The 17,263-nt window shown below is 40.0% G+C and overlaps 1 protein-coding gene across 5 annotated transcripts in view; it reads left to right on the top strand.

The window, feature by feature from the left end:
* The window catches only part of ENPP2 (ectonucleotide pyrophosphatase/phosphodiesterase 2), a 77,284-nt gene that overhangs the window by 44,513 nt on the left and 15,508 nt on the right, over window positions 1-17,263 (top strand). For 4 of the 5 annotated variants that reach the window (XM_040586297.1, XM_040586298.1, XM_040586300.1 and 1 more), the window contains exons 12-15: window positions 8,384-8,495; window positions 9,844-9,969; window positions 14,590-14,621; window positions 15,422-15,549. In XM_040586297.1, the coding sequence (XP_040442231.1) occupies window positions 8,384-8,495; window positions 9,844-9,969; window positions 14,590-14,621; window positions 15,422-15,549 (398 nt within the window). Of the gene's footprint in view, window positions 1-2,841; window positions 2,852-4,616; window positions 4,775-8,383; window positions 8,496-9,843; window positions 9,970-14,589; window positions 14,622-15,421; window positions 15,550-17,263 lie in introns of all 5 variants that reach the window. The other variant, XM_040586301.1, reaches the window with a different exon arrangement.

The raw sequence follows: 17,263 nt of genomic DNA, 5'->3' as shown, positions 1-17,263 counted from the left end.
ACTGCTCAGGAGTTTTTAGCAACTTTTTTTCACCCGTTTCTGCAGTATGCTTCACCTCTGCCAGAGAAAGCAAAGTTACTATCTAAAGGATTTGTTACGTGAGATTCACTTCTGAGAGAAGGAACTGCCCGTGCCTTTCAGGAGGCTGCTTCTGTGTGATATGACAATGCAAATGGAAAGATTTATTTGATAAAGACAGGAGTACATTTGGATGCAACAGCATAATTTAACTTTCACCTAACAGTTTATAATTCTTAAAAGTAATAAAAATATAACGCCGAAAATACTGAGGATAAACACAGAGAAGAAAAAGCTTACTTTAAAGCTGACAGCCTGCAGTAGCCAAAGCAATAATTCCAGTCTGTCGCGAACTGTAAAAAGCTGCTATTTCCAGTTTCACGTGGGCCCTACAGGAGTTCAGAAAGCTTTGCCAGTACTGTTTCCTCAGGACCAGACTGTTGAGTTTGGAAAAAGTTTCGAAGCACTGTAAGGTATTTTAATGAGAAATTGTGTGCAAAAGACTACAGTACATTAACCCCTTGTATGAACTTTGGGTAGCTGGCTGGGACTGATGAGTACTGCTTCCTTGCCAACACTGTTCAGGTGACAAGAACTTAAATACTGTGTGCTTTTCTGGGATTTAGAGGGAGGAAAAGTAAATTCTGCACCCAAATATCCTGCTACTTTGGATGGCTGGGATCTGGCATCTCCGATGATCTCTTGACATCTGGCAAAGGTCCTCTAGTTTCATTGCAAATGTAGGCCTGCAGATTGCCATCGTGAGACTTCAGGAGATATTATACATGCTTTTTAAAAATGGTAAACAAATGTTTGTAAACCTTCAAAAACTGAGGAGTGTATCATATACCTGCTCTTTGGAAGGTAACATAAATCTCCCTGACCAGTCAGGTACCCAGCAACAGTTTCTTACTTGTTTGGTATACATCAGATAGCTGTCCTGTACTGGAGAAGAAAATGTATGAGCTTGCTGTGGGTAGGTAGCATCCCTGTTAGAGCAGTTTGAGACATGGTCCCAGAGCAGTAGCTGTGAGGAATTATTCTAATCCAGCACTGAAATACCATACTGGATAGAAAGAAGTAGTCCTTTTTCTGGATAAGCAGTGGTTAAAATCTCCCAACACTTGCTAAATTGACAGGCATTGATATGTCTCTGTGTTCTCATTTGGCTTAGAACAGGAGAGATGTCTGACTCTGTCAAGCAAGGTATCAGTAATGAGGGCCCTGATTCCAGGATATATTGCTCGCTGATGCTTTATAGTTCCTCTTATTGAAGTGTTACAAATACTGTGTGTGTCTTATGACTGACAACTCTGATTTTATTTATCTGTAGACAACCACTTCCTCTGAACAGAGTTGTGGGGCTCTTTCCATGGACTTAAAGGAGAATATGAAGATGATGACATTGAGTTTGTTCTTTAATTTGCAGTTTGTCTTTCACAAACCAGTTTACCAATGGTAATCTAGTTTCAGGTTAATTATAAGTGTCTAAAAAGTGCAGTGTAATTATATCACCATAGGAGAAGTCATCATAAAAGGAAAAAGTCCCCGGAGGATCTTATTGTTTGGATGTTCTTCTGGATGGTTATCTGAAGTTTGACCTCTAATTGCAAGGCAAAGCTTAGGCTTTTAATAAGTGTGAATTAATAGCTTATGAAAGGTTTACAGATAAATGGATTTATGCCATTTGTGTTAAACACAAGAAGAGCATGAAACTGATTTTTAGCAAATTAAGAACAGATGAGTTAGCAGATGAGCATGTATGGGTTTGCAGTTCAAACAGTGGATGTAACTTTGTGAATGGAAATTTCAATAAATGAATACAGATGTGTAAGTATACAGATGCTGAGATTTGCTAGGGGCCTGGTTTCAGGATAAAAAAGCTAGGAAGTATTTTATATTGTTTCTCTTGACACTGTTTTCAACATAATTTTTAGGAGCTATGAAATTTACTTGAATCAGCTAGGAAGAAAGTCCTCAAAGGGATCCCTTTCAGCTGCTTCCTTGATACTGAGAGCATGACCTCCCTGTGAAATCATTCTTTTCTTGTATACAGCTGGCAGCAGTTAGACAGATGGAGTAGTACTGACCACTTCATTTTTCTTCTTGGAAAGGCAGATCAGCCAAACAAGCTCTTAACAATTTCATGTTATATTTAAGATGGAATTTTTATTGCTTCTGAAGACTGAGGATTTTATGTTTTTTTCTTGCTGCATTTAGTAGCTTGAGGAATAACTTTACACCTTGAAAACCTCCAAATCTTGCAAACATCCATTAAAGTGAATGTTTGCTAGAGCTTATTATACCAAATAATGTTCTAAATGCATTTTAAATGTAAAATTTTAAAGGTCTAATGGTATCCATTACTGATAGTTTTCACCTTCCAGACTTCAGTGCATGGCACTTAGAGCTTCATGGGACGTGCACAACAGCTTATGTACAGACTCTCTTAAAAGCTAGAAATAAGGGACTGAGATGCACTTAAACTTTATCGGTGAATTGCCAGTGTTACTGATATAAATGGAATACAGATTATGGCTAGTGTCCAGTAGTGTAACTTCGCATGTCCTCCTAACATTATGTGTAAATGAGTTGGTTGTCTAGGCTTCGGGGTTTGATTTTTGTGTGCGGGGTGTGTTTTTTGGGTTTTTTTTTGATGGTTTTGGTTGTTGGTTTTTTTTTTTTGGTGGGACATAAACTTCTTGGGAAGTATTTCATTGGGTTCATTATGATTCCAGGAGTAGTTATGTGAGTTATCAAATATGTGCTTGCTCTTGATTTACTTCTGCATTATTTTTTTTCTTTCCCTCTGTGCTTCTGCAGTTGAACTCTGGTAGGTTGGTCCGTCCGGGTCAAGAAGCAGAGCTTTGGCTGGCTAGTTACCTTTGTGATGTTACAGTTCCCTTCTGTAAGTGGGGAGGGATTTGTTTCCCTCCTCCATAACTCTGTTCTGACTCTTCTCAAGCAAGACTAAGATTTGGCTGGTTAATAAGAACTTGGCTTTTTTTTCTCCCCTCCTAGCTAACTTTTTTTTTTGAAAATAAAATATTCTAGAAATATACTACTATAAGAGCTCTAAAATACATCAAAATCTGGCACTGCTAAGCCATTCCTGCTGCTCCTCTAACATGCTGTCTTGAGACGGCCATTTTCAGTGTTCAGACCTGGGTCTCCTGCGCTCGCGTGTTTCTGGCATTGTGGAGCTCTATCTGAGCCGATTCAGAGACAGTAAAATGAGAATCCTTCCTTTCCCTGCCGCTCCTCTCATCAGGACTGCACAAAGCTTGAAGCGTTTTAAAAACAGAAAACTCTGGTGCTGCTTTATTAAAATGCCTTTCTGGAGAGAGACGAATGAGACTGGACTAGAATCTCCTTTCCAGCTGCTTGCCTTGGAAGCAATGAAACAGCATGGCAGATGGTAACATCCCCTTCCTCCCTTCCTTCCCTTCCCTGTTTACATAGCTCTGTAACTGAACAACTGTGAGAAGCTGCCTAAGCACACAGAAGTTAAATATCATCATAAATCTCCGACTTTTCTCAAGCCCACTCAGCGTGCTCCATGATACACAGCGTATCGTAGTTCCTATCTCCCAGTAGGTGTCATCTATCAGCACTTCACGTGTCATCCTGAGCAGCGCCAAGAGCCTGCAACTTGTGTTAAAGTCAGTGAGAGCAGTACAGTTTAAATTTGTGAGCAAGTTGATTAACGGGATAGTAGTTCCTTCCAATTATGTCTTCCCCCTTTCCCCCGCCCCCCATAACTCTGTCCCAGGTTTTTGTGCATTTATTATGAACAACATTATTGCCCAATAAGACGCAGTACTGAAAGTGCTAGGAAATTAAAAAACTTAAATTGCCCATAAAGCTGGTAATAAGGCAGGTAGCAGTGCAGCTTTCTGATGGGCTGCTGCTAATACGCCCTGCCTAGCTGATTTTCTGAAGGATACAAGCTCCATGTTGAGTCTCGCCTTCATAGCATTTGTCCTGCAGTCCCCAAACTGGCTAGTGGGGTTCTGGTGATTTCAGTGGAACGCGTGGCCTGGCACACAATGGTGGCACTTGCTAAGGTTACTGATGAGGATACCTGGTGTCACTGATTCAGCCAAAAAGTGGGTGTGGGAAAACCTTGCAGAAAGTCATTTGGACTGGACGGTTTCTAGTACTTGTACCTGATCACCAGAGTGAAATGTTGCGTTTCCACCAGCACTCTACTCCAAACACTCATTAAATTATATGCAATGAATTTTACTTTAATTGACATTAATTTTACTTGCATTTTGATAATATTAATGGATTAATATTTGATCAATACCTTCCCAATAACGATGTATTTTCAAAACCAGAAGCCCCACCTATCTTCCGCAACACCAATTTCATTTGCTTTTATGCTGCCCGCTGTCATAACTGCTGTTCTGCTTTCAGTACAATTTGGTGGATTCCTCCTTAAAAACAGACAGATCCTAAATTGTCCAAAAGCCTAAATTTTTGAAAAGCCCACAACATTTAAGCTTCAGGATTATCTGGCACAGGTAGCATTACTATTTGATATGAGTTGAGACAGGCTTTTTTTTCTGAGTCCAGACATCTCTCCCCGCCAGTACAGGAGAGTAGTTATGGCTCCCCTCTTACTCCGCCTAAGAGACCTAAGAGAAAACTTCCTCCTAAGAGGAGACAGGAAAGACCAGTTGCACCTCCAAAGAAAAGAAGAAAAGTACATAGAGTGGATCAATATTCTGCGGAAGCTCGTCGGAAGAAAGTAAGTTTTTACATATGTTCCAAAATTTTATGATGGAAGTGCCACTTTTCAGGCACTACTCTAGCTTTATTTTTTTCAACTTGGGAGTTTGCTCCGTGCTTCAGGTTGGGATTTTGCAGACAAAACCTCTATAAATGTGCTGAAGGACCCAAAGGAAAGCAGCCAAACCAGACCAAGTCCTCTTGAGAGCTACGTTTTTCTTGTTTCAGACTCTGTTTGCATTAGGGAAAGTTGTCTTTATAATTCCTATATTTTGAAATCCAGCCATCAGCTGGAGATTATGTTAGATGATTAAATCCCTGGGAAGATGCTACCAGTGCTGGTAACCCTTCTGAGCTTTTACAGATTCCTCAATACATTGTAACCTCCTTAACTTCCCAGCTCACAGGAGCCTTGTGATTATTTTGAGATTCTGTGTCTAGTCATCATGTTTGTGGAAAAGTCCTGAAAATGTGACTCATAAAATCTAAAAGGCAAATAACTTTAAAAAGTTCCTTTAAAAATATGTATTTTAAAGCCAGTTTGTGACTTTGGAGGGTAGGGGAGTCTTGATTACATGATTTGAGTGTTATATTTGCAACCGAAGTGGTGCATATGTCTTGTCTGTTTTCATAAGAAAAAGGTCAAACAGAAATTGCTTTATTAGGAAGGAGGTGCAAGTGGAGGAAAAAGGTATTCCTTAGTTTTTTCTGTCTTTCTCCACCCAGCACTAACACACACACTGGGAGGGGTTATAGACCACTTCTGTATTATTTTCATTTCAGAGATTTTACTAAATAATTAAAAACCTCTTCAAATAAACAATCTAAATATCTCTTTTTGAAGCTTTCAAAAAAAAGTCTTAACATTCCACTGTATCCTACCAGAGGTTATAAACACTCGTCTCAGTAGCTTTTTTGTAGGGGTGTTTTCTGACTTGTTGCATTATGAACTTAAAACAGTTATTTTGAGTTTGATTCTTTAAGTGCAAAGACATGGCAGACAGGGACATGTAAAAAAAATATCAGGTATAAGAAAACAGGAATTTTCCCAAGAACTTTTAACATGGATTTACCTGAGAGGAGAAGTCATAACTGCTGTGGATGATATTGCTATTACTCATTAATTTGTCATTCCAAGTTATACTACTGATGTGAGCATATGTGGCTACTTTTTTTTTCTTCCCCTTTCTTTTCCTGGATGAAAAGGTTATCCAAACTTATCCCCAAGGAACTCTTTCTGAGAAGTCAGCTCTGAAAATTTATGACTATTATTTCAGAAAAAAACATCCTAATATTACACAATATTTCCCATCATATCAGGAAGTTAATCTTTTGGTGCTGTTTGAGAGCAGTGGAATATAGTACCAGCAGGATCCTACCAATTTAAAGAAAACCACGTGGATAAAGTAAAATTTTCTTGCTTCTAATCAAGCTTCTTCTAAGGGAAAACTTAAGAGACAAGAGAGAATCCAGTTGTGGTCTGTATGTCTCAGATCCCATACCCAATGCTTTCCCAATATTACCAACTCTTTATTGTAGCACCATCTTAGAATTCTGTGTATTTTGAAAGACAAAATATTTCTGTAAGTCTTCCAAAGTCTTGATATCAATTTATTAGGTGAAGAAAGGTATATGCAAGAGTTATTTGTTCACCAATAACTCCTTGGAAGTTGCATCTGGGAGAGAACATGAGCTATAAGAGCAGCATGTTCACACAAAAAAATCCTTGCCTGAATATGCCATCTACAGCCAGCCCTAGGCTGCAAAGGCCATTTAGGGAAAAACTAGAGCATTGTATAGAATAATAAAAGATAGCTGAATTGAGAAATTGGAGAGAGAGAATGCAGTGAGATGAAGAAATATTGGTGAGGGCCTTTCTAAAAGCTGCTTTGAACACAGTCAGGTAGTGAAAACTGCAAAGTTGAGGGGTTATTTTGTAGTTTTCTGTGTGAGTTTTTGTTTCTTTTAAAACCAAGATTTTTCATTTATATTGACTTTCTTACAGTTTCAGAAATGTCTCTGAAGTTTACAGGTTAAATTGGTCAAGAAGGGAGCTAAATAAATTACCATAACTTGAAATCCTTGAAATCTTTGGAAGTATTGTTTGCTCTAATTTTTTATTTGTATTTTTTAAAAGAAGCCTCAAGCTTGCTGACAAAAGTAGCCATTAATGGGAAATCCATCTGGATTTTCAGCTTCCTCGAACAAGCTTTGGATTCTGAGTAAAAGTTGTATTTCCTTATATGATTGATGTTACACAAATAGAGTTTCATAAAAGTGGAATTCCCCTTCACTGAAGAAGTAATTTGTATTTGAGAGTGGAAGAATGCTGAAACAGATAATTGTCTTTCTTTCTAAACTCAAAATGTTTCAAAGTTTTAACTAAACTGACTACTTAGGCTTTCTTGAATTAAAATATTTCAAAATTTTTCTCTTTGACTGAACCACTTCCATATGTTGCAGAAACTGTTCCTCTTGTTCCCTACCATGATTCCATCTCTCATAAGCTGCTTCTCCATGTATTTATAGTGCCACATGGGAGACAACATTTCCTGTCTCATAACCTATCAGACTTGGGAATATTTAACATCTATCCCTTAATGACTCATGCAGAGGGAGAATTTCTGAACCATGTCTTTCTGGGTCACACTAACATGGTGTTTATTTTTTCTTCTCAGAAAATTCTGCCAAAGTCTATTTTTTTCTCATCCAAAATTCGTTAGCATTCTGTTTGTCACTGGGAGGATGTTTTGTTGCGGATACTTGGACCAGCCAAATCAAACAGACAAGCGTGGAGGAAGTTGATATACAGTGACAAGAAGTGTTTTCTTCTCAAAACCAAAACAAAATCTGAGTAGTCTGCCTAAAATCTTACTTGAAAATTTTTCCCTTCTCTGTGCCATCTGGTAAAAAAGGTTTCATTTTCTTATAGCTGAAAACACTATCCTGTGAACATGTCTTGGTGTTTTCTGTGTTGTTTCTTAATGAAAAGGAAACTTAAATGAAGAAATCACAGTACTGTAGCCATGTCTTCTGGGGCCTGCTGACAATTTTGCCAAAACTGTCATTTGAAATGTTGGAAACTCTTGGCTTTGAAGCTGAAGAACACTCGCTGTGAGCCCCATGTGCTGCTCAAGTGACTTGCATGTTGTCATCCTAGTATCAGATGTCCTTTGAAGTGAATTTCATTAAGTGACTTGGCTTATGAATCCGAAGTCCAAAGCTTCATTTCATGTTCATGTTTTGACTAAACCATTCATATAAAATATAGCCTTTTAAAAAAGTACTACTATTTATCTATAAGAAACAAACTGACCCCCAAAGTCACATGCATATTATCTATACTTTGTTTTACAAAATGTGTGCGTGTCCATGGGAGGCCTAGGATCAGCCATAACAATCCTTTTCTGTCTTGCGTCAGCATCTCAGCTGGGCTTTCTCATGATGTAGTCGCAGTGTGGATATAGGAAAGGAAATGGTACAATTTTAGGTGTAACAGCTCAGCCAAGGCTTTGCCTCTTGACCTGGATGGTTATCCTGTTAGGGTTTTGCCAAAGGACCTCCATTTGTAGAAGGGGGAACATTGCAATGATAAGAATTAACTTTTCCTTTCTGCATATTTATACAGATGATGGTGAATCCCCTGAGAGAGATTGACAAGACAGTAGGACAACTAATGGATGGACTGAAACAGTTGAAACTACATCGATGTGTCAATGTCATATTTGTTGGTGATCATGGTAAAATAAATAATATTCTTTAGCAGTATATAAAAGTGCGATCAATGTAGCTGTACGTATAATAGGTGGCTTAAATGAAAGTTCCATTTAAGATATTTTTGTGCTGATTTTTTCTGGCAGTTCAAATCCCTAAAACCAGCCAGTCAGTGTGGACTGGCCACTCAGCTCACCTGCTAATTGTCATTGGAGGACACTTCTCTTTCATAACAGTGACCTGGTTTTACATCTCAACTTGAGTTTTTCAAAAGCTGCTATTTTTGATATTGCGTTCAAGTGCAGCTCTCCTTGCATTGGAAGACCATAATGTGCCTAGAGTAATCTTGTTGGCATTTTTTATGGAAGGAGAAAATTTAGTAGCACTGTTCTCCTTTTCGTGAGAGAAATAGAACTTTAAAGCGAGACATTTCCATGGCAATTAGTGGGCCAAGCTGTCCTACTAGGAGAAAGACCGGAACATCTGTAAGGGACTGCGTCCAATTTGGATGGAAAATGTCATCAAAATAATGGAGGAAGAGGGAAAATGGTAAAAAAAAATAAAATAATTTCAGAGTCAGATGGAGAGTCACCCAAAAGCAGATATATTACTTGTTATGTCTCATTCTTTTGAACATCAGAAGAAATTTTACAATAGAAGAAATACTAAATACTAGTAAAAACAAAAAGAAAAAGGAAATTTTATTAAAGAAATACGCAAGCATGTTTGAGATAAACCTGGCTTTGTATAACTTTATAGAGATGCTACCAAAAGTCCTGTTCTGTTTAGATCTTTGTTTATGAAAGTCTCACAAGAACTCCTACATTAGCAATAAAATGGCATATGCCTTCTTTCTGGCTGTGGGGAGGGAAGGGTAAGGGGCAGGAAGAATTTCCAGGGGAGGCACTTTTGTGTTGAGAACTGTCTGTTACTGGCAATACATTCCTCCCCACCACAAACGGCTGTAGGAGAGAATTGTTTATCTTCAGCTGCCTTAGAACAGACCACCAACAGACAATACCTTTTGTGTGCAATTTCTCTTAAAATCCTTTGTTTAAAAAAAAAAAAAAAAAAAAAGAAGAAAATCCTCAAAGTAGTACACTAAACTAGAAACAGACTGATTTTTCCATGAGCTTAGTTTGGAGATGTGTCAGTCCACACATGGTATATGTAGTGACTGCTTCTACAACGTCAAGACTGGTATTTCTCTTGTGTAGGCAAGTGCTAAAATCACCCTTAGTCTGACTCCTGTCAGCGTCTGATGTTGGAATTGGATGACTGAAAAGAACATAGGCTGTTTAGGGTCTCTTTTGTGGTGCTTTGGAAAACATGTTTATTTTCAAGCCAAATTAATTTTGCATTTTCCTTCTGCAGGGATGGAAGACACTACTTGTGAAAGAACTGAATTTTTAAGCAACTATCTGACTAATGTGGAAGATATCATTTTGCTGCCTGGATCTTTAGGGCGAATTCGCCCTAGGTCTAGCAATAACCTAAAATGTAAGTTTGTTTAATTGTACCCTGTATGTCCTGAGAATCTGAGAATCCTGAGATGTATCTCCATCCCTTCCATGGGCTGATGTCCGAAGGGTGTATGTTTGCAGTGTGACAGCAGAACGTTCAGAGGGAAGCCCACTGTGAAGACCAGCTGCTCGCTCCCTTCCCAGTCTGTAATTCACAGACCCCATAGAGGTAGAGCTGTGTCACTGTTCACCCTTTCATAGCAAGGAGGAGTGAGAACTCTAAGCCAGCTTCACACACCATCTTACATGTCACTGTGAGTTTATTCGTGTACTTTTCCCTCCTGTCAACAAAAATGGGACTTGGAGAATCTCAGCACTGCACGGATTGGATATAAAAAAGGTGTCTGGTACCTTTTGTGAGCTAATGGAAAAAAGTTAATTGTTAATTTTCAAGTCAGTAGCTTCTTCGTTAGTTTGGCACAGATGAGAAGCAGAGTGAGTTGCTAAACAGCAACAGGCTGGAGGTGTTGAGGGATGTAAGGAAAATTTAGGGTATGCATTCAGGGCCAATGGTGACAGTAAAACTTGCTGCTTTTTTGTACTGTTAGAAATTCATCCTGACTTGGCATTTGAGATGAGGTGATCTTTGATGAGAGCATTCAGGGCTCAGGCAGAAGTCTTCTGGTGAAGGTAACTGTAATTTAAAGCATTACAGACCCAACTGCCCCACTACTGCTCCACTGAGGACTACCACCACCTCCAGGGCAGCATACCAGGAGAGGGCTTGTGCCAGAACCATGGCTGCTCTGTTTCAGTGTACCAGGGAAAACCTGGCTTTGCCAGCAGTTTTAAGCTACCATGCAAACTGTGAAACTCATAAACTAACAATAAGTACCTATGCTTTTTGCAGTGTATGCTACAAGGGTGACAACGTTTGGCAGAGGGGAAGATCAAATAGCTAGGACAGCCAACTGACCCCTCATAACACTTCAAACATACTTTGATTGAGGACAGATTTCACAAAACAATTGGTCTTTGAAAATTAAATATTTTCAGAATAGTAGAAATCTTAAGGATGTGGTAAAACTTCCTTAGATACTGATTTATGTATGCATTTATTTCACTAGCTAATTTACTTGGGTATTTATGCTCTAGGAATATGGGATGAGTGTGTAAAGATCTGTTGAAAATAGCAGTTATGTTGATAAAACTTATGAGACTAGCATGAAGACAGAATTCCTACACTTCAGTCTACTGAAAACTTATATTTCAGTTCTGAGAATTATTTTTTTTAAGGTCTTTCAACCCTTGAATTCCCAAATTGCTGAAAAAAATTAGTTTTCTTTGGAGGACGAATGCAATATCTTCCAAAATGATCAGCTCGTCTGACTGACCTCTGAGTCATACTACTGGTTTTCCCGCAATACAGTTTTCCTCTTTTGGCCTCTGTCCACAGCTTCGTAGTTTGAATGCTTGCAATTGCTTATTAATCAGCACTTTGAACACAGAACAAAGAAGCATAGTCCTTAGTTTTATAACTGGGGTTTGCCCCATTAAATGGCAAATTACCACCTTTTTTATTCCCCCTCTGTTTTCCTATTCCATTATGCTACCTCAATACTGCAGACACACCTTTGCAATGAATAAAGCACTAGTTTGTGTTTTGAGATTCAGTAGAGCTCAGCAAGATCATGCCTTAAGCAAGTAGAAACAACAGTAGTTAAGCAAGAGATAATGTTCACTTCCTAAGATTTTCTCTCGGCTTGTTTTTTTCTGTCATGAGTGAAAAATGCTCTTCCCCCCAACCAAAAAAAAAAACCAAAACAGCCAAACCAAACTGACTGTGCTTGTTTTGGGCTTCCTGCATCTTGCATGTCTCTTTAATAGTCCAAAGACATATCCAGAATATTTTACTGTGTTTTTTTCACATACTCTGTAGTAGCCTATGAAATATGTGAAGTGTTAAAAGGCAAAAAATGCTACATAATTTTCTTACTGCTTCAAAGGAAGTGCATTGTTGAATTCAAATGTGCTTTCAAAATTTTCAAGGAATGTTGTTTTTGTTTTGAGATGATTTTTTTTATTATTATTTTAAAGGAAGGCAATCAAAAGACTTGAAAATACTTGTTTTCAGAAAATAGAATAAATATTAAGCTAAGGTCCAAATGATAAACCAGTGAGCAACACTACCTAAGCAACTGCCATATCACTGAGTAAAGGGTATACAGTTAAACTTCAGTTCATATTCAGGATATCTTACAGAAATCATATAAGAATCTGCCAACAAGGCAGATATGGTGGGAGTCTGTTACAGAACATCCAAACAGGATGAAGAGGCAGGCAAAAACTTTTGTAAGCAGCTGGGAGAAGTCTCACAATCACTAGCCCTTGTTCTTGGGGGACTTCAATTTACTAGATGGCTGCTGGAAATACAACACAGCAGGCAGAAAACAGCCTAGGAGGTTCCTGGAGTGTGTGGAAGATACTTTCTGACACAGCTGCTGAGGGAGTTAGCTAGGGAAGGTGCCCACTGGACCTGTTGTTTGTGAACAGAGAAGGACTTGTGGGTGATGTGATGGCTGGAGGAGTCTTGGGCACCGCCATCACAAAGTGATAGAGTTTTTGATTCTCAGATAAGTAAGAAGGGGGATCTGCAGAACAGTCACCTTGAACTTCTGGAGGGCTGACTTTGGGCTGTTCAGGAGACTGGAACCAGAGTCCCTTGGGGTACAGTGCTGAAGGGCAAAGGAGATCAGAAGGCTGGAATTCTGTAAATCCATTGGCAATAAAGAGGGTTAAGGAGAATCTCCATCCTTTATTGGATGTGGAAGGAAACATATCAACAAAAGCTGAGGAAAAGGCTGCGGTACTTAGTGTCTTCTTTGCCTCAGTCTTCAATAGTAAGACCAGCTCTCCAGGTACCCAGGCCCCTGAGCTGGAAGACAGGGATGAGGAGCAGAATGAAGCCCCTATAATCCACGGGGAAGTGGTCAGTGACCTGCTACACCACTTAGGTCTATGGGGCCACATGGGATCCCTCAAAGAGTACTGAGGGAACTCGCAGAAGTGCTCTTTGAGCCACTTTTAATCATTGATCAGCAGTCCTGGCTAACCAGGGAGGTCCCAGTTGACTGGAGGATAGCAAATATGACACCCATCTACAAGAAGGGCCAGAAGAAGGATCCAGGAAACTACAGTCCTGCCAGTCAGACCTCAATGCAAGGGAAGATTATGGAGCAGATAATCTTTAGTGCTGCCATATGGAATGTGCAGGACAACCATGTGATCAGGCCCAGCCAGCACGGGGTTTATGAAAGGCAGGTCTTGCTTGGCTAACCTAATCACCTTCTATGATAAGAAGACCCACTTAGTGGATGAGGGAAAGGCTGTGGATGTTGTCTACCTAGACTTTAGCAAAGTCTTTGACACTGTTTCCCCACAGCATTCTACTGAAGAAACTGGCTGCTCATGGCTTGGATGGGTGTACTCTGTGCTGGGTAAACAGCTGGCTAGATGGCTGAGCCCAGAGTGGTGGTGCATGGAGTTACATCCAGTTGGTGGCTGGTCACAAGTGGTGTTCCCCAGGGCTCATTATTGCGACCAGTCCTGTTTGATACCTTTAATGATGATCTGGATGAGGGGATTCAGTGCACCCTCAGTAAATTTGAAGATGACACCAAGTTGGGTAGGGAGTGTTGATCTGCTTGGGAGCAGGAAGGTTCTGCAGAAGGATCTGGGCAGGCTGGGACTAATGGGCCGAGGCCAATTGTGTGAGGTTCCACAGGGAGAAGTGCTGGGTCCTGCGCTTGGGTCACAACAACCCCGCGCAATGCTACAGGCTTGGGCAAGAAGGGCTGGAAAACTGCCTGGTGGAAAAGGATCTGGAGGTGTTGGTTGACAGCTGGCTGAACGTGAGCCAGCAGTGTGCCCAGGTGGCCCAGGAGACCAATGGCATCCTGGCTTGTATTGGAAATCATGTGGCCAGCAGGACCAGGGCAGTGACCGTCCCCCTGCACTGGGCACTGTTGAGGCGGCACCTGGAACCCTGTGTTCAGTGCTGGGCCCCTCACTGCAGGGGGGACACGGAGGGGCTGGAGCGTGTCCAGAGACGGGCAACGGGGCTGGGGCACAAGTCTGATGGGGAGCGGCTGAGGGAGCTGGGGATGTTCAGCCTGGAGTAAAGGAGACTGAGGGGGGACCTTATTGCTCTTTGTTGGAAAGAAAGCTGTAGGAAGGTGGGGATCAGTCTCTTCTCCCAAGTAACAAGTGATGGGACAAGAGGAAATGGCCTCAAGTAGCACCAGGGAAGGTTTAGGCTGGATATTAGGAAAAATCTTTTCACTGAAGGGGTGGTCAAGCATTGGAACAGGTTGCCCAGGGAGGAGGTGGAGTCACCATCTCTACAGGTTTCTCAAAGACATGTAGATGTGGCACTTAGGGACATGGTTTAGTGGTGGACTTGACAGTGCTAGGTTAATGGATGATCTTAAGATCTGTTCCAACCTAAACAATTCTATGATATATACAGTGTATTTTTAGTAAAGATCAGCCAACTTTTAAGAAGAACACTTCTGTAAAACTACATTATTACTTTGTTTTCTTCTGCAAATTGTTAATATTTTATTATTTTTTTCTTCTTTTTTTCTTTCCTTAACAGATGACCCTAAAGTGATTGTTGCCAACCTTACAGTAAGTATTTAGAATTGGGAATCTATACTGAACTGTTCAATTCACATCTTCCTTTGGAGCATTAATCAGCATTCTCTCCTCACTCTTTAGGCAGGAAAACCAACCACTAACATGAATAAAGGGTGTTAAATGGTGGTCTTCATGAGTACAGATTAATGTTTGTCATAAATTCCACTGTTTGCTGCTGTAGTAGCTGTTGTAAACTTTTTGGGCAGTGTGGAGCCAGAATCTCCCCAACTGTGTTGACTCCGAGTTGAGCCTATTCATTCCTTCAGGAAGGGAAAGTAATCTTTCAGGGTAAATATTTTAATAGCACTTTGAAGATGCTGAAAAAGTTAATTTGATAGACTTCAGCTATAACCTTGCTTTTAATGGAAAAGAAGTGTTTAAAATAAAAGCTGATTAAAAAAAAGTATCAAGTTTTATAACCAGATGGCTTTAAATATATTTGCACATGAGTTTTATTTTGAACATTTCAGCTTTTCTCTGAAACCTAAGCTTTGGTCCACTTAGAATAAAATTCTTCATTCATGAGCTAGGTAAGCGTGATGTTTTGCATGATGCTTTCAAAAGGGCTGTCATGAGAATGAGGCTTTCCAAATAAGTCTTTGAATAACTCCCTGGGCCCTGGTCTTATCTAAATACTGCACAGAGAGGGCTGGACCATGCGCTCTGGATGTACACTTTATTTTCAAGACATCATCAATAATGTCCTTAACAGCTTGATTGCTACAGTTCAAGGTTTTATGTGTGTCTAAACTAACTGACAGCAGTGTCATTTGTAACCATTTATTTTTCAGTGCAGAAAGCCAGACCAGCACTTCAAGCCTTACTTGAAACAGCATCTGCCTAAACGCTTGCACTACGCTTACAACCGAAGAATTGAGGATGTCCATTTACTGGTGGATCGCAAATGGCATGTGGCAAGGTAAATTCTTGCTTTTGCTTCCCTCCCAATTTTCAGCCTGTTTTTTCTGAGGAAAAGAGACACCTGGGACTGCCCTGTCTGTCAGCATCCCGCTGCTCTACCCCATGAACAAGAGAAGTTTTGAACTCCTGGTGAGGTTCAATAGTATTTGGTGCAGGGGATGTGGCTCAGAACATAAAATTGTTTTAAAATTCGGGAAAATCAGTAGCTGGATAGAGGGCAGAAACCTAGACTGGTTTCCTTAAGCAGCTCTGTGGATTTTGACTGATTGATTAGTTCAAATATAGAAGCTGATAAGCTTTTTTTAATAAGGTACAAGCTTATTCCAACTGGGAACCAGGGAATATGGGAGGAAGGGAAAGGCACATGTGACCCTGGCATGTTAGGGAACAAGAGGCTGAGTGGATGCAGTGGGTGAATGGAAAGCAAATGGGGATATTGGCAGAGTGGGTGAATGCCTGAGAATGTGTGGAAGGGTATGACAGGGTGACCATCAAAGTGCCAGCAGCATATTGTGTTGCAAAAGAAATCCACAGAAAACCGGAATGCTTTAGCTCAGAGAAAACCCTAGTTTGCGTTGTTTTTCTCCATATGGCTTTGAATTTTCAGTTATAAAATACAGGCAACTTTTAATATTCTTAGCTAAAAATCAAGCAAAAGAACAAGTTGGCATACATATGTATAGAGTGAACAGGAGAGGAGTAGCCTTTATGCATGAATCGTGCACCTCTTTCTGGTTTAATGTATATTATTTTTCTTGCTTTGATCTTTTGACACATGTTGTATGTTACAGTATGAGAACGGCTGGGTCTTTATGCATAAAATGACTCAGTGGTTCTTGGAAGATGACACAGCTTTTGGCTCACTGTAGTCTGTTAGGAGCTTTAAATTATGGTAGGGTTTTTTGCCCATATAGCTGCCAGGCAAACACACGGTGTGTTGTAAGTGCCTTTTGACATCTGTGCTTATCTTTCCATGAATTATGCAAGGATCGCTCTGCTGAAGCAGTGAATGAGAAATCCCAATTGCTTTCTTGCATAACTCCACTAGCTGGCTGGCTGGCTGCCCTGTGCAGTTTCTGTGGCTAGGGTTCATGTACATTTCAAAGAATCACACTCTGAGCTTTAGGCCTATAAAAGTTCAGCTTTGATAATTTTACTGGAACTGATGGGATGGCCCAAGCTAATTTACATTTAGTATTTTCTTATTAGTTACATTGGACTTTCTTTGGCTTACATATTTCTCAGTTTTTCTGGAATCTCATTCACCAATGACTCGTTCGTTAATGTAGCTGTAATTCATCGTATATTCAGAGCCAGAGAAACGCTTGTTACAGACCTGACTGCTGTACGTCTAGTAATTTACAAGGCCAAAATCAAACTTGGGCTGAGCATCATTTTATTGCAGATGAAGATATTAACTTGTAGGTTAATCTGGTCCACTTTATGTATTGCCTGCACATGGCCTTCATAAAACTGTAAAAAAGTACTCTGGAACAAGCTGGTAATTATAATTGCTGTGACACAATACTTTTTTCCACATACTTTGTAAAAAAAAAATACTCAGTAACAAGCAGATAATTAGCATTCCTATGAAATAGCACTTATTTTCTCAGCTGTCTATCTTCATTACAATATTTCTTTTTTCCCTCTAGCTTTCTTTTTGCTCCCCATTTTGTTTATTGGTGGAAAGCAAACAGGTGAAAGCATGTTAC

This window comes from Falco naumanni, chromosome 3 (assembly GCF_017639655.2).
Source record: "Falco naumanni isolate bFalNau1 chromosome 3, bFalNau1.pat, whole genome shotgun sequence".
NCBI lineage: Eukaryota > Metazoa > Chordata > Aves > Falconiformes > Falconidae > Falco > Falco naumanni.
This window is presented reverse-complemented; position numbering and strand designations above follow the sequence as displayed.